Source organism: Plectropomus leopardus, chromosome 14 (genome assembly GCF_008729295.1).
Source record: "Plectropomus leopardus isolate mb chromosome 14, YSFRI_Pleo_2.0, whole genome shotgun sequence".
NCBI classification, from domain to species: domain Eukaryota; kingdom Metazoa; phylum Chordata; class Actinopteri; order Perciformes; family Serranidae; genus Plectropomus; species Plectropomus leopardus.
The window spans coordinates 24637445-24656194 of NC_056476.1; the positions used below are offsets into that span (position 1 = coordinate 24637445).

Genomic DNA, 18750 nt, shown 5'->3' on the forward strand with positions numbered 1-18750 from the left:
CCTGCTTGATTAATACTGTAATTGTGTTTTCATTTGGGAGTCTGGGCATCACTTTGGGTTTGGCTCTGTGCCCAATCCATTGATAATTTGTCATGCAGGCTGCCGTGGAAAGAGTCTGTAATTATACGTTGTTTGCCAAGTGTTGGTAGAAAAAACAAATTCTTAACGTTTTTGTTTGGAGAAAGTCCGATTTGGTCAAACAGCAGCCGATGGCCCGCTGCTGCTAAATGAGCGTAGTGAAAACACTGCGGTGCTCACACTGTTCCTGCATTCTGGTTTGGTTGGATTTGGAGCAGCCACCAGAAGCTGTTCCAGATCCCACTTGAATGTCTGTTTATCTCTCCTTCAGTTTGTTATGATCCGCAAACTCTATCTCCTGTTCAGTTTACATTCCTCTGAGCATCACCCCAGTCACACTCTGGTGATTCTGTAGGAATTTGGATCTGGTTTGAATTTGATTTCTTCTTTCTTTGTTCTCGACACCCGCTCGCTCTTTCATGCTCAACACTCTCCTTGTTCTGGGGTGATGTTCAAGCACATCTTTTCAGCACTGTGAGCTTAGATGTGCAGTTTGACCCCAGTGATTTAGCACAAATGTATGTTGTCACACTGTAGTGGTGGCATCCTCAGGTCAGTTTGCTTCCAAATATTTTTCGTCTCCAATCTTCCTTGGACCAGGTTCGTCCCTCCTCCGTACCTTTCTCTTCTTCTGTGTCTTCTTCTCCATGTGGAAAAAACTACAATCCTTTAACATGTTTCCCACCTGTCTTTAAACCTGGAGTATCATCGAAATTTTAGAGTTATATTGCAGAGAAGGAAAAGAGGGGAATTTAATGAATGTTTAGGGAATATCGCGGAATTTAGAAGAGCGCCACTTTCCAGGATGATACTACAATGTATTTTCCAGCTTGTTTACATTCATGGCATTAGATGGTTGTTTATGGCCTACTGAATATGTTTTTCTCAACAGCAAACTTAAGTTTTTATTAAGTCATAGAGCAGTTATGGCTGTTTTACACCAGCTTGAAGGTTTAAAACTGCATTTTCAATCACTCTGTCACTTAAAACATTTGATAGGATGCAATTCTAAACAACCAGATTATTGTAATCTTAAAAAAATATATGTTTTATATCCATATCTCCCAAAATAAAAGAAAAAAGAAGCCATTTTCTTAACTCCCATTAAAGGTCAACCATCTTTCTTCTGTTTTTTGTACAGATAATGATCATGGGCAAGCAACGTGGAGAGAATAGGCTTCATAATGGGAAAGCATCAACTGAAGCAGCAGCGAGGGAAACAATAATTCAAGATGGCCACCACAATGCAGCAGAAGTGACCAAATTAAAGGAGATGTTGACGCAACGTGATAATGAGATCAGTATCCTTTGACGTGATGCCGCTATGTTGGGTTTTTTTAGGTTTTTAGATTACTTGTATGAAAAAAAAGTATTTTGTTGTAAAAAAACATGAGAAGTAGTATAAAACATGAGTAGTTTGTCTTAATTTGCTTACTTTCTGTTTGTCTAACAGAAGGAGAGATTTCTGCCACAGAAATGTCATTCCTTTTTTTAAATAGGATGAATGTTTTAACATTCCCACAAACAAGTCTGTCAGGTCTTAATGTCAGAAACCACCAGCTCTTGATGTGACAATGATTAAGCCAACATTTGTACAATATTTATTACTCGTATTACAAACAGAAATCAGAATGCTTCTGATATCAAAATCTCGCCTGATTGCCTACAGATTCCGCATACATTGCAGATATCTGTTTTTAGTGTTTAGTAAGGTTTAGATACATGTCACTGTTGACATGTCATGGGCAGCTGTGGCTCAGGAGATAGTGCAGGTCGTCCACTAGTTGGAAGATCAGCGGTTTAATCCCCAGCTCCTGCAGCTTGTATTCAAGTTTATGATTGTGTATATGAATTAGAACTAGAATCCCCTACTATAATACTGGATGCATTATACTGTAAGTTTTAGATATACAGCAGAAATACTGTGTGTATATATACATAGATAGTATTCAGAGCCACTTCTGTCATTGCATTTTTGGTGAGGTGATCTCAAATACTGCTAACTGTGAGTCCTATAGGTTTTTCATCCTGCAATGCTCACAAAGACTGAGCAGAGCTCTTCTCAGTGGAGCATTGATTGCTGTTCTGGATTGGTTCAAATCTCCATTATAACTACTGTAGTAACGCTGGTTACACAGTGGTGCTGGTGTAAAGTTCCAGTCTACAATCAGAGAGACCCAGGTTTGATTCCCTGTAGCTTTACCTTTGGCTTGTTTGTGCAAATTTAAAACTGTAAGAGTTTTCGTCACTTCACTGTGACTATGACTGATTGGTTGGGGTGCCTGCGCATAGGGTGGAATTGAAGAGGATGGCGTAAAGTGAAAAGGTCAAGGTTAAAAGAGGGCAAAACCATGTATCAAAAGGGTAGCACACTGAAGTCTGTATCCTCTTTAGTGCATGTCCGTAATTTGCATTCCAAACCACTAGAAAATGGGGAAAACCCTGCAAAAATGAATTTAGTTGTTTTCCACTCTAGATTTGTGTCTGCATATAGCCTGACAGATTAATCACATTAACTGTTAAATCTTCATTAGCAGAAAGGTATTTATCCTTAAGTAAATCTGCCTGTGTTATTCCATAGTTGGATTACAGCTCTTCTACACACACATAAATTATGAAATGTAAGTAGCCTTGCATTCATCACCAGTGCACCAGAATACACCTAAAATGTTGTTTTAATGTGTATGTTCAGATAGATCTCCATCTAATGACTGCAGTTAATCATAATTACTATTAATCATAATCATGGTATTTGCATTTGAATATGATATTTCTAATAGCTTTATGGGATTATTCTTCCCTCAGCCCCTCTTGCTGCGGCTTGTCATTAGATCACAGCACATTAGTCGGAAAATTGAGACGTCTGCTTGATTATTTAGCCACAAAAACCTCAGCTCTCCAAAATAAATAGAATATTATCGTGCCGATATTTCACCGTAGTATTTCTTGGATCAAGTGTGTGTAATGTGAAATCCTCTCCTCTTTGTAGATTTTCCCTCTCAAGATGTCATACACTGGTTTTCACATGATGCAAATGGAATTGCCAATATGTGTTTTAAAAGCACATATTTTGGCCAGTAATGCACACGCTCCACTGACCATATTACCCTTCTGTTCTTTCATTGTCAAGTTTGTATATAAATTTGCAGTAGCCTAAACTGTCAATCTGTCAGTCAGGGTGGTCTGTCTGCAGCATGTAACACTATAGTTTAGGTTGACCAACCCAGTAGGGATGACATCATTTCCAGCCAGAGCCCTAATAACCTCCTAGATGCAGACGATTTCTACAACTTAAGCTTGTATCCGCTTGCTAATCACCATGCTTTCCATGTCTGTATAACTGCTCCACCCCCTACTCTGCTAAAACAGTTACTGGGAGCCATCGGTTCTTGTGCCACGGGCTTACTGTTCCCAGACTGACGCTGATGCCTCATGGGGTTAATTATGGCAAGTTCCCTGTAAAACAAAAGATTTTATCTCTACCCACTGCCACTGTGTGTTTCCATGCATGGTGGACTCTGCATGGGAGTGGGCACCTGGTAATGCTTAGCTGAATCTGCTAGAGTTATGACACATCCACCACCAACGTGATGATGGAGATACAAGGAGAACTCACAAACACTGCTGACTTTAAAGGAATACTTCATTCCCTCAGTGACCATTTGTATATCAATCACTCACCCCGTCACATGTTGAATTTGTGAAGAAAACTTTGTTTTTCTCACATGCCAATGGTAAACGAAGATTTCAAAAACGGGAGAAATTCTTGATGAATGAAAGTCATAGGAGGCCTTGTTTAACAAAAGAAAATTATATGAAAACATCCATGTACAACATCACACACAACTTTTGCAGTTTAATACAAGTGTCATTTATTCAGTGGTATGCTCAGTATTTCTCAAACATACAGCCCTTTCTGACAAGAAACTATATAAAAAAGTGAGACTTTTCTATGCTCTCTTCAAAACCAGACTCCATTTGAAAAATGCAGTAATTCCACATCACTGAAAACAGGAGTTGCTGGTCTAGTTAGTTTGTTTGCAATATTTTGTCACTTTGGTGTTTTAGGATTAGTTTCGGATTTGCTGAAGTCACACAATAACGCAAACGAAATGACTGAGCAAGGCAGTAGATCAGAAGCTCTTGTGTTAAGTGATGTCAAAATACTGTATTTTTTCTATGGAGTCTGGCTTTGTAGAGAACACAGATAAGTTTTATTTTTATACAACTGGATAAATGAGACTTGGATTACTCTGCACAAGTTGGATGAGAGTTTGCAAAGAGATGTTTTGACATTATTTTGCTGTAGTTAAACACAGACCTCTTTTTCTCCAGTTCACCAAGAATTATCACAATTTTTGGATTCTCTGTTTGCCTCTTTTCCTCTCTTCACAGATTTAGCATGACACCATAACACAAGGTGTAACTGATCTACAATTGATCATTGTGGGGATGTAGTATTCCTTTAAAAAGCAACATTGCAGCACATGCATTAAGATGTACCAGATTTTGTCACTGTGGTAAAATATTGCATAGCTAAGTCTCTGAAATGTGTCTTAAAACTTTACTTGCAATCTACAGAACATCCTAAAATAGAGTTGGAATAGTGAAATCCCATAATCTGTAAATGAGACCCTATACATCATACTGCTCATAGTATTGGTTACTGTAGGTCATTGTCATATGGTTATTGGCAGTTGCAAGAACCGGAGCTGTTTTGAAAATGAAAAGTCCTTGTTGCTGCATTTAAGAGTCTGTTAAACAACATTATCCCATTCACAGTCTATCTTATAAAAAAAATAAAAGAGCAAACAATAAGCACATATGATGTAGAAATAGTGACAGTAAGTTGGCAGTTGCTTTCATTAGGTTGTTATTTAGCAGCAAACTCTTGAACTCTTGGTCTTAGATGTCCTCATAGGTATTTTTATTGTCTACTGGCAGTGATCCAGGAACATAAAGTATCAACATTTTAAAGGTGGAGAAGATAAATGGTAGAATTCACAGCTAGCATATTATTCCGTTTTATTTTCTCTTGGCTCACATGTGCTGTTACATGTATCCAAGAAACATTTGGCAAACACTAAATCGTGAAAACAGCAATGATAAGGTACAGAAGTTATCTCACAGTGTGTTTACTGCATTGGCAAAGGTTTCCTGGATTCCCTTAACAACTGTGGCCATTGTTCACCATGATTTCTTACATTAAGTCATCAATGGTCCAAATCTCCCTCAATCAAAATAATGGTGTGCAATTTATTGCGCCAAGACTCAACACTCTCCTCTACTGAAAAATTTTTTTGTTCTTGTAGTTGTAGTAGTTGATGCTGTGGGATATAGATATTAAGCTCCTTAGTTTTAGCCAGTTTACTTTTGGACTAGATCGTACAATACCTTGTCATTGCACAGACTTATGACTATGAGTGGGTGTGATAGTGTTGTCCTTTTAAAAATTAAAACCTTGAGGGTTTTTTTTCCTTATGGCACAGACGTTTGAGTAGACTTAAGGATGAGCTAATTCAAATTTGCTGCTCAAAGGTCAAGATCGCTATGACCATATATACATCTCATTTTTGTGGACACTATCTAAAGATGGCCTTAAGGTAGTTTCTTTAAATTTGGCACAAATGTCCACTTGGACTTAAGAATGAACTAACAAGAATCTCATGATAAAAGGTCAAAGGTCAAGGTCATAGTGACCTCATAAAATGTGTGTAGGGCCATAACTCAATAACCTTGGTTGCCCACCTTGGAATTGTGATTGTATAGATCTAAATGTGTGTGGAGCATCCATGTTTTCACAGGCATGGATGTAAAGTCTAGGAAAATCTAGTTGGTCAGAATAGGCTGTTCAGAAAATAAGGAAAGCAGGGATAACATGTTTACTTTCTTTAGATGTGTTTTAGTGCTTAGAAAAATATTGGGTACATTTGAAAAACTTCTAAAAACACTTTAATTTTTTCCCCTACAATTTATACTTTAAACCTACTACCTACTTTAAAACCGGGGTCTTATGAAACAAGGACTCATCAAGTTCGATATGTAATCGTCACCACTGGAAGTATTATAGTCGGGAATATGATTTGGGAGGGTTTAATTGTTTGCCAAATTCTGTCATTTGATTGTGACTTTGCAAGTCAGCTGTGGAGCTCATCCAGAATTTGCAGCCAAGAGAATGGGTTTGCTGCCAGCTGCATGCGGTTTTAGCATATATGCAAATGAGTGTTGATTAAATGAAATAACCTAAATCAGTCTTTTTGCAGATTGGAAATGTTTGCCTTGTGTAGGATTAAACTGATTATAACAAAATCATCTTTTATTTGATAGAAAGAACAGTGCATTAGTTGTAAACCCATTCACCATTTAGTGCTCTTTTGATGCACAGCAGCTGACATTAGCATTGGCATGTCTTTGGTGTCTTTCAAATAATGTCTTTAGATGAGTGTTTTTCCTATTTCTGTGTACTTGAGCATTCAAATTTGGAGGCATTTACTTGCTTGGCTCTCAATGACCACTCATCCCTCAGTTTTCATTCAGTTCATGCATTCTGTCATCTATTATGTTTTGGCTCTGTAATCACCGTGCTGATGCTCACCAGAGGTCACTGATTATAGGTCTCATGTCCTTGCCAGCGTCTGTTTGATATGTGCATGTTGACAAGCTCAGCCTAATGAAGTCTGTGAGTGAGTATTATTTTTTTGTTTCCAGGGGTGATGATGGTCACTTTTCAGTGTCAACACAGGCTGCAACACAAAATTGTATTTTTTTAAGCTCCTCAGCAATTGGCTCTGAGGATTATTAAAGTTTTATTGTGTATTGTGTATCTTAAAAGATGCAAAGCAACTATAATCACTTCATAAATCACCTCATAAAAAGCATATGCATTTTAACTCGTAATATGTGCTTCATTATACTGTAGCTTTTGATTCTATAGAAAAAGCAGAAACAATATTTAACATTTGTCATTTGTCAAGAAAATGTTGCAAAGACAAAAAAAAATGTTTTGACATCCTAAGTCACTGGGCTAAGGGCAAAAGCTTAACATAACAGTTCACTGTCAGTGTTATTTATCAGCCTAGATTGTTTTGGTGTGAGTTGTTGAGTGAGAGAGACATCGGCTGTAGAGATGTCTGCCTTCTCGCCAGTATAATGGAACTAGATGACACTCAGCTTGTTGTGCTCAAAGCTGAACAACACCCACTAATCATATTACAGCGCAGAAGGCTGAACAACACCCACCAATCGTTTTACAGCGCAGAAGGAAGCATCTACTGCTTGCTCGCCTAGCACCACTGAGCAAGTTAACATTGTTGCTCAGCTGAGAAGGCAGCCATTAATGTTTAAATCTGGCGTTGTCACGAGCACGAGCCTCTCGTCCATGAGTAGATGCACACTTCCGTCTGCGTGGTGGCACAGTTGGTCAATGTGGTCTATCAGAATGAAAATAATTCCTTAATGAAACTGCACAATAATGTCTGTGGATTATCTTGAGTGCCTGGGTAATGATATCTGTAAAGAGACATTGCTCTTGCTCTTTGCAAATGTATTTTATTGGTACTTTTAGCATCACAAGCTGAGTGCCATCTATTTCCATTATATTGGAGAGATGGCTGACATCCCAAACACAGCAACTCACACCAAAACAACTGTAAGAGTTAAATATGTAGTTTATATTTGGTGGTAAAATGTTCCTTTAATGTATAGAGACCAAAGACCCTCTCTTGACTGAAAGATGGGGATTCTTTTAACTAAAAGATACTAATTCAACATCAAGTGGATTTGCTGTTGGTAGCTTCAGTCCAATAGTATTTGTTTTTTAAACACCCACATTGCTCACACCATCCTCTAATACTGTAATAGTAATCTAGCATCTTTAAAGACTTTGCATACTTGTATTGTGTGGCAGTAGTGTGTCCAGACTTTTTTTTCGGGGTGGCCTACGTGGGGCATTGACTTATGTAGGAGTGGCATGAAATATGGGTGCTGCTGTGGGCACACACATCAGCATAGCTTTAATTTACAATGTATGTCTCCTTTACCCATACTTACTTTAATTACTAACATTGTGTTCATTCATGTTTATGGTTGAGTCTAAATGATAAATAGACCTACCAATCAGAATGACACTGCACAAAAGTAAAATAACGTTTCCTTACTTTATAACAGAAATTGTTCCTCCTAAAGTAAATAGTACAATAGCTAGTATAAAGTGCCAACACAATTAAAGTACCAAAAAATGACAATGAATAAGCCTGTGTGAACAAACTTTTCAACAGTTTGATCAATTTATTTAAATGTAAAATAAGTCAAGCCAGACACTACTCTGACACAATACTGCCTGTCAGGTTTAAGGCTGAATTGCAGAATTATAAAGGCTGAATTATAAACAATAATTCAGTTTACTTTATAAAAAGTTCAAGCTGGCTGGACAGATAGCCAGTTATAATGGGTTGGCACCTGGGGTGGCCAATCAGATTTCAGGGTCGGCCTGTGCCACCCAAGGCCACTCCCTGGATACACCCCTGTTGTGTGGTACATTGCAATTGAAGCAATTTGTGGCACCACTGAGATTGGCACTGCACCTTTTCTAGCTGTGGTAATTTTAAAGGCATTTTCTTTATTTCCTGTGATGTCTGTTTTATTGGACAATATAATAGAGAGTGACAAGAAAGATGAGAAGGAGAGATGGAATGCACATCATGAGCTGAGTTCGACCACATTTTGAGTGCATGGCATGTGAAGCAGCCCACAGATCTGATGTGCAACCCCCAAGAGAAATTTTCATCCTATACTCAAAGACTATGGTGGTGTTCGGCATAAATGAAGATATCAGATGCCAGGGATCTCAATAATGGAAAAACCTGGTGAACAACGGTCTGAAGTAATGACTTGTATGAAACAATGACATAGGAGCCACAGAAACAGTCATATTTCTCTGTAAAACTTGGCTTCTATAGGTCATTTGGAATTGTGTCGAGTTTAGATTTTGGCAGTTTGGAGAAGACTGCATGGTTGGTTTCATTGGAAACTGTAATTGGAGACTTGGTTCTTCCATGTTATTGTTCCCACTGACATCCCCTTTGTATTGGCTGACAGGAATATAAATTAAAGTCTCAAGCTCCCTCAAAGCTACGTCCATTCATCATCCAAAATAATGACATTCTGACTTTTTTTTCTCTTTGAACATCCCAAATTATCTGCTGACCACCACAGTCTGGCCACAAGTAGATGTCTGCTAATCTCATGATAGAACCATGCTTGGAGAACCGGCTAATGTGTTGTCTCTAAATTATGGGTTGTGATTAGGCCATCAAACACACTTCCATTAATAGTGGAAAAAGAGGCACACAGGAGGAGCTGAATGAATATTTTATGAGACTGCAATGTTTTATTCATGTAGGTAATGTAAAGAAAGATCAGAACTAAAGGCTGAACAGTATTTTTTCCACAAGCATACTTATACAATAACTTTAGCTAAGCTTTTGCCCCCTTCACCTGCTAACTTGTGACAGGCTTTGATTTCTTGCGTTCTGTTGACATCTTAAAAGCAATCTTGGCAACTTTCTGCAAAATGGCTTGATCATGTTTTTCTTTATACACTTTTCCCATGCAATTCTAGTGCAGACAATTACAATTTTCCTTCTGTCAGCAGTTCTGATTGCAAAGAAATTGCCCCTGCTAGCACCGTCTTCTCCTTCCTCGCCATAAGTGGAAACATCGGTGGGTTATGAGGCAATGGGACCCTGGGTACATACATACAGAAGGTCCCTCCAAACAAAGGAGCAAAACACACATACTTTATAGTTGTTAGGGTATTTTTGTTGATTCTTTGTAGTCATTACAAATTTCTCTTTGGTAGCAACACAGTCGCTTTATAGTAATTTTGTTTTTCTTTCCAGTTGCTTTGCGTCTCTTTTCAGTAATTTTGTGCATCTCTGTAGTCAATTTGTCTTTTTAGTTGTTTTGTGTCTCTTTGTGGTCATTTGGGTCTCTGTAGTTGTTTGACAGCTCTTTGTAGTCATTTGTGTTTCTGTATTTGCCTTGCATCTCTTTGTAGTCATTCTGTGTATCTTTGTTGCTGTTTTGTGTTTCTTTGAAGTTTTTTTGAGAGTCTTTAGTCATTTTGTGTCTCTCTGTAGTTGTTTTGCACATCTTTGTAGTAATTTTGTGTCTCTCTGTAGTTGTTTTGCACATCTTTGTAGTCATTTTGTGTCTCTTTGTAGTTGTTTTATGTCTGTGGTTAATTTGTGTCTCTGTTGTTTCATGACATTTTTATAATTGCTTTGCATTTCTTTGTAGTAATTTTCTGTCTCTTTGTAGTTGTTTTATGTCTCTGTTGTTATTTTGCATCTCTTTCCATTATGTTGTGTCTCTTTGTAACCATCTTAAGTCTTTTCGTGGTCACTTTGTGTTTCTTTGTAGTTGCTTTGTGTCTCTTTGTTGGCTTTGTTGGTTTTGTAGTGTTTTTTCTGCTTTTTGTAGTCTTTGTGAGTATCTTTGTATCTCTCTGCAACAGTTCTGGATCTCATTGTAGTCGTTTTGTGTCTCTTTACGACATTTTGCACATGAAGGCCAGGAGCACCCCTGGACCTTTCTCTGGTAGGCAGATAGTAGTGTGCTCCTGTTAGACAGTAAATGTTGCTCTACAAGTCATGAAGCACAACAACTAGGTGTCAATTTGATAATCAGATTTGAAACTGCTAAACAAATCGGTGCTCTGCTCTCTGGGTTATTATTAAAAAGATGCAGGCCAGCTGAAAGCAGTTTGAGCAGGAGGCAGTTGATCAAATACAGAGTAGTGCTGTAGAGCTGGGCACAAAGCACTGTACATGGAACAGAGGAAACGATTATAGTAAATTGTCCTCATGCATAGAAACATTGCACATGGAGAAGTGAAACGTGTCATGGCAATAAAAATGTGAACTGCATCTAAGAAGCAGTTGTTGCCTTTCAGCCTCATCATGTAGCTCAATTACACTCACACAAACGCACTCAGACATACAGACACATCTACACTTGGATTCAAGTACACAAACACATACATACAACCTCATCAGTGGGAGAGGATTTTGTGGAATCTTGGTAGAGTATCTGCAGCCTGTCTGGCTCCTCAACTCTCCACTGATTCATCCCAGACCGTGACATCTTCCTGAGCCTGTAAGGTCAGACACTGGGCACATGTCTGCACTCTGTCAGAATTAAAAGCCCACAATAACGCCTGCTGCCTTAAAAGGATACCTCATCCTCCAGATGACCATTTTGTATATCACTTGCTCACCCTGTGATATGATGAATTTATGAAGAAAACTTTGTTTTTATTGTATGCCTCTGGTGAAATAAGAATCAATCCTTCATCAATTGAAGTCAAATTAACCAAATTTAACAACAGCAAAATTTTAGTCAAATTAAAATGAGTTTACATGCAAAACTTAATCGATGCTCCCTTCAAAGCCTCCATTGACAAAAACATCAATTTACCTTGCTAAACACAATAGCTGCTGATGTACCACTGCCTCAATCAGTTAGTCTGTGTTATCTTTGGTGTTTTAAAGAGTTAGTTTGGATTCACAACATAGTAACACAGATAAATGAACTGACTGAGGCAGAGACCAGCTGCTCCTGTGTTCAGTAAGGTAAAATTACTGTTTTTGTCAATGGAGTCTGGCTATGAAGAGAGCATAGATATGTGTCAGTTCTGTTTTAAAAAAGGGATTTCTGTTTGGGAAGTACTGAGCACTTCTTCACAATTTCAGTGTAACATGGGGTAAGTAATTGATAAACAACTGGTTTTGGGGGATGAGATATATCTTTAGGAAATCACTATGGGTGCTTCCCTTTTACTGACCAATAATTGTCACCTAACCTTCACAACATTTTTTGTGCAAAATTTACTATTTTAAATATTTCAAATAACTGTACCTGTCATTATATCCTCAGAGGTATCTCCGGTGTTTTTTGTTTGTGCATCTAAGTGCTAAACATTTGAACTAGGTCATTTGATAAGCATGCGCAAATTAGGAAAAGATCTCTTTTTTTCATCCAGTACTTTGCTCAAAGAAAGGAAATGTAGCGTCCTTAACTCAGTTCCTACAGGTGTCCTCGTCAAGATGTTGAAGAAGGAGAAAAAAAGAGCCCAGGATGCCGCTGCTCAGCTGGCTAACATCACCAGTAGTCAGAGCCCGGCCTCCCAGAATGCCTTAAGGTCATCAACAACACCACCGTTGAGGGATGGAGGCACAGAAACCATCTCAGCCGACCATGAAGGAAGGGCTATACAGTACATGAAAAGAGGTACTTTTTGTTTAAAAAGTTATCATTTTTTATCAGCTTCTAGATGTGGTGTGATTGGAATATGACACAACACTCTTGCAATAAAAACTGGGCTCCATCTACCTGTGTAGATAGGGTTTTAAGATAATACACTGCCTCCACCCCAGTATACTAAAAGCTGTCCACGGCAATACATCTCTAGTAAAATACGTTGCTGTTGAATCTTTTAGATGTGTTTTTACCTGCTGTAAGCTGCGCAAAAAAAAAAGCACACCCACTTTTATTGTATTGAGATGGTGGCATTTGCAAAACAGCATGGAACATGAAACCGTAACAGTCTACATGGATAAATGCTGTTTATTGTTTTTTGTTGTTTGGGTGAATCAACCCTTTGTGATTGTCCTGTTTAAGTTGCATTGTGTCAGTTTAATTCAATTTAAACAATTCGGTTTCAATAATCTACAGACCATTTTCATTGTCATCTCACAGCAAGAAGGATCTAGGTTTGAATCCTACGATGGTCAATAGGGCCTTTCTATGTGGAGTTAAGTGTGTTCTCTCTGTGTTCTCACATGCAATTCAAGTATAAGGTGAACTCCTCAGAAATGGAATTGGTCCTTAGCGCTGCACTGTAGCTGCACTGCTACTAAATAGCAATAATGGGTCAAAAGTATCTAGTGGGAACTAATAAATTACTGTATAAATTAAAGAAATTTTCCAGATGTTGACTCCATTTAACATGACAGTCAGTCTTCCTGGACTGGAATACACAAGGACTTTGTAATAAATTAGGCACTAAGAATACTGACACGTGACCTGTCTTGATTGGAATGTGGGCCACTCTTCATGGTCATACTGATTTTCAGTGTGGCTATGGGGCATGACAAATCCTTGATTTCTGGATTTTACTGCACGGCGAAGAGTCTGACATCCCTGAGCTCCCTACTTTGTCGTATTTCTAAACAATGTCTTCAGTGGGATTGTATCATGTATTAACGAGATTTCTTTTAGAGGTCATTCAAGTGTCTCAGTGTAACTGTGTCAGCAATTCACTATTAGACAGTACAGTATATTGAACCTGTAATTTGCTGCTGATGAGTTTAAAACCTATAATACATGCTGGAACCTGAAGCAGAGAGCAGAGGGCCAAGAATGCTGCAGCGTAAACACAAGAGACACTGCTTAGACCTAACATGGAAAACATACCTGGAGAAATCATTTAATACAAAGATATATTTCATGTGAGTAAACATGCCAGAAGATATTTACAATGATGTTTTGCAAATATATACAAATATCTCGCAAATATGATCTAATTAAATGTTTTCCATAGTTCCCGTAACTGGCAGATTACTTTACATGTTGTCTTGAATTGAGAGTAATCACAGTGTTGCAGTTGATTAGGTTATCTCCATGTAGTTTTGCCATGGCACGTCCCTTCTGAGGGTCTAGAGTTTTAGACATGGCAGAGTAAGTAGCAGAGACTTCAGACTGCGACTTCTCTTGGATTGTCAGTCTTCTTGTAACTTTTTTAGACTAGAAATTGGTTTATATTTAACAGGAATGTGGACTTTGCTCAAGTCAAGCCAATCAAGCTTTGGAATACGCTCCCTAACCGGCGGCAGCGTTTATTTGGCTTTTCCTGTTTAATTTTGGTTAAGTGGAGCCTTAAGTGTGATGATAAACCTGAGCCCTTATAACGAGCTCGGTCATAGCCATCGGGCATGGGGTTGAGAGCCAGCAACTCATCACACTGAGGCTACGCTCCTGTCTGTGCTAACCACAGCTCCCTCATCCTTTTTCGACATTTTTGTGTAATGGTGCCCAGTGTGGTAATAAGGCCAGCAGAGAGGTAATTGCAAACAGGGTCTCTGAAAGAAGAGCCTATTAAAAAACAAACACATGTTTGAACTCGGTCCAGTTTGAATTAGTGAGCGAATCAGTCATTCATTGAAGGGACAATGAGGAGTACTGTGATTAATGGCTATAAAGCTGTGGTTTATAAACCCAATAATAAATGATGTGCCATATGTATTAGTCACACTGAATGGTATGTTATCTAATGTGGAGCAATCATTTGGGTCATCCCACCAGAGGATTTGTTTTCACCTGCCCCCGCAAGTCCTCTTTTTTCTTGTTGGTCGTAATGACCTCCATGGGTTCAGCTTCCATTTGGTTGACCTTTTGCTGTGTGCATCTGCTGCTTTACAACCGCATACCTAGACAATGGTGATAGCTATTTTATAATGCTGTCTGTGTCAGCCCAGCCACCAGAAGAAAATACACACATTATAGACTGCAAACCACAAATTTTATTTGTACATTTTTCATCATAATAATGTTTCTGCAGTGAAATACTATATGCCCGAGGACACATCCCAGATTTGCTGCTCACAGTGGTCTTTGCTTTGCTTCTGAGAAATAAATCAACTTCTTACTTGGAGATTTCTAAATTCTGATCTGCTTCTCCTAACAGCATATTTAAATATCATTTCCTCTTTACCTTAGAGTCTAAGGTATTGTCTAAGGCTTAGACTATAGCTGATCAAGGCAGAGGTAAACCAGCAACTTCGCTATGCTATGGAGTAAAATGACTCTCAGTGGAGTCTGTAGTGTCTGATATAACGGCTTCACATCCCCGGGCTGTCTTACAATAAGGTAAAGTGGTGAAGATATTCTAAATATAGCATCAACTTAAATGGATATTGACGTTTTTAGGTGGCTTAAAATGAATCATTGAAGGCAGAGTTTGCTCTGCACCATTTGATAATATGTATGTGACATGGCAGTTGTCTAACCCAAAGTTATTGTAAATAAACAGTTATGTTTGTAATTTGGTCTTTTGCATAGACTGTATAAATAATATAGGTCTCTAGCAACCAGCTGAAAGAGGGCATATCTCCACCTGCTGTTGTTGAGTCGGACATACTCCATCAATAAATTAATTCTCGTGGTTCAATTAAATGGCCTAATTGAGTTACAATCGTAGCTCGACTAATCTATACATGTAAACGTACTGAATGTTATCTCAAGAGCTGATCATTTCAGACAAATAAAGATTAATGCAGTAAAAGAAGAAAAGGCATTTTAAGATTTTAAATTAGGATCGGGCTTGGACAAGAGGAAGGGTTTTTCTCAGTAGCTGAATTCAAGAAGTATGAGAAAATGGTCAAAATCTCATATTGATGTTATATGGAGAGATAGAATAAATAGGCTGGAAAAAAGGACAGATCGTTCCTCTGGGATGAGCTGACTTTGTCATCTGGAGGTAGAGGGGAGGGTAAATAGTGTGACACCCAGGCAAGATGCCTGCCAAGCTACAGACCACTGTTCAATAACAACAACAAAAGCCATTGTGATTTAGTGAGTCATTTCTGTGTTGCTGCTTTTGAGTTCCCAAATATGGGTGTTTTGTAGCAACCTGTCTCTTTTTTTTCTGGGGCGACAGTGCCACAAAAGGGTTTTTTTTCTTTTTCTTCAATCTCTCAGACATCCCTGTTTTTCTGCACTGTGCCCCTCAAACTGTGGATTTTAATCTAAAACATGATCTTTTCCTAACCATAATTAAGTTGTTTTTATGCCTAAACATAACCGCACATTAACCACAGCGTTGATGAAACATAAAGTTTCAACATAAGCCCTACACAACAACGAAGAAATGTAACGCTTCAGTGGTTTGCAGGAATGTACAATGCTAACAACCTTTTTCTGGTGATTGAGTTGTTTTTTGTTTCTTGTAGTGTAATATATGATCTTCAAAGAAAACTGTGCTTTATGTTTACCGCTTATTTAGTGTTTACATTTTACAATGTCTGATGACCCTCATGAATAGACACATAAACAGCTACATGACCTACAGTGTTCAGTGTTACAACTTAGTTGTTCTGATTTCCTAAATGCACTTCACAAAGTCAAAGAGTCAAATTTCAAACATTGAAAAATGACATGTAAATAATCAAGCTGTATCATGATCAAATGAGAGAGGACACGGGTCATTTCCGTCAGACTCACACAAGTCATCGTGAAGAATCGTCCACACGCTCATCATAATACTTCCTGAATAAGTGTTTCACAAAGTCACTTTTGGTTCAAAAAACCAAACAGTCAGCATTTTATGCTTGTTTCCTCCCATGTTGAGTGATGGGCTATTACATGTAATAACCCATCAAAGTAAAAAATATGTTGACGTTGTGGAAAACAGGTCCTTATATGATTTTAACATAGGGATGGTAACTACTAAATCCCCAAACCTTGGTTTTGTAGCCCTCAGCCATTTCTATGAGTGATCATTAATTTACCCTCATATTTGCTTTGCATTAATTATCAAACTTTCATCTATGAAGCGCTAACAAAATGGATGACCTGCATATGCTTCTGGTAGATGTCATGTTGTACATTTCAGGATTCAATTTTTTTCAATTTTTTTTTTTCAATTTTCACATATAAACTTTCAAATCAGTGTCTGTCATGTCCATTCAAAATGATGTTCCACATTTGCAGAAAGTGTCACTTAGCTGTTTGGGTTTTAATGTAAATCACATGAAGTTTTGGTCAGTCTTCCAGCATATGAATGAATGTAGCAGGTGCTAGCTTTGCAATGATTTCATGTCTAGCTCAACTCAGATTTTATGCGTGATAAATGAGACCTGTTCAGTGGAGCTGATGTATTGTTTTTAGTTGTATTGTTACATCCCTCGTACATAATGTATAGATGATATATTCATCTTTTTTAACAACTTTGCTCAAAGAAGATTCAATATTTCAGTTCCCAAAACATCTTTACATCTTCTCTTGACAGATTTAAAAGGCCCTTGGTTTTATGAAGACACAGGAGTATTTAATAACCTTATTTTATTATAGTGAAACTCATATCTACCACTGTATCAATCGAGGAAACTGGTGGCTTCAGAAACAGCTCATAATTTGAGAATGCAAAGCTATGAAGTTTTAATGAATCTGAATTTATATAATATCTATTATTTGTGGGAAAAGGGAATGAGAGGGAGGCTGGTCTGACAGAGATGTTCAGTGTCTTTAAGTTATCCATACATGAACTCTATATGCTGAAAAGGTAAAATTCTCAGTGACATTGCCATAGTGTGGAATTTTGTCTGTTTATTTTTCCTCAGCTGCTCTACAGTAATTCTGTTGTCTGTGATAGGGATGTTTGCTATTGGCCTATATGAGGAAACAGGCAGGAACTGTGATGGCTCTTTGTCCAGGACATCTGAAAGGGTGCCAGTATACCACTTTTACACATTCTTACTCATTGACTCGCAGAGTAAATGAATCATTATCTGCTCACATTTGCCATGGTATCTTTAGTTGTTAAACTTTTTGTCTTCTCTTTCCCCCTTATAAAATGTGAAACAGAATCATAGTTAAATTGTTTGTGTTGGGGCTGCCTGTAAAGATAAGAGTGCTACACTGGAAAATACCCAAAATGTAATGGTAACAAACACAAAGTAATTATGACCGGACATGATTTTGTTGGTGGGTCACCACCAAAGTGTTGGTTACTGAGAAAAATGAAAGATAATAAGCTTTACTTTTTTCACTGTTGCATTGGAGTCATGAACTGAGATTATATTAACTGATTACATCACACTGAAGGCCTTTACATGCTGGGGATATACCAAAACCAACATGAAAATGCAAATTCTCGATTATTTTACATCGAAACTAATTATAAAGACAGTGACTGGAATTTCTGACAGTTGTATAAAGCCTGCTATTGTCTTGAAGTTGTGACGTGATTTCCGTTCTGCACAACATGATTGGTTGATGCCTTTTTTGTGTGAAAGCTCAGAAAAATCTTGGCAACATAATAGTCCCATTTTTTGTGAAAGTACTTGTGACAAAATAACAGTTTGAAAATCATAAACGCCTCCAGTGTGTAAAAGCCTTTTTTGCAGACCATACTCAATAATGTACTTCTGCCAACTATATCATCTATAAATGTCCATTTTTGTTGTGGAAGAGGTTGCTAACCCCTCAGAAACATTCCCACATCCTGCAGTCCCTTGCTAGCAGTTACATGTCCACTCTGGAATGTTCATCCACTTTTCTCACACTTTCTGTCCCTTTCTGCTCTGTTTGCAACCAGCGATGTGAGCAGAACCAACTCCATCAGCTGTTAATTAGCAGGGAAAGCTTGATGTTGTCCAGAAAGAGTCTGCACTTTGGAGGCAAAAGCTTTAAGAACACATTGAGCAGTTACAGGAGGATCAGAGAAGACACTTCTCACACTTCAGTATTTTCTTAATTTCACATTGTGGAATCCTGGAGCACACCTGGTTTCAAGGATTCTTCTAAAGCAGCAGTTGATACAACAATGACAAAAGCTTTTGCAAGTAGCCATTATATTGTTACATATTGAATTCCGCTAAAATAGACAGAATG

General features: G+C 38.0%; 1 protein-coding gene across 1 annotated transcript in view; it reads left to right on the top strand.

Moving 5' to 3' along the window:
- kif6 (kinesin family member 6) overlaps positions 1-18750 on the top strand; it is a 77003-nt gene that overhangs the window by 35326 nt on the left and 22927 nt on the right. Inside the window, exons 12-13 of the mRNA XM_042501223.1 lie at positions 1220-1379; positions 12172-12369. Of these exons, the coding sequence (XP_042357157.1) occupies positions 1220-1379; positions 12172-12369 (358 nt within the window). The remainder of the gene's footprint in view (positions 1-1219; positions 1380-12171; positions 12370-18750) is intronic.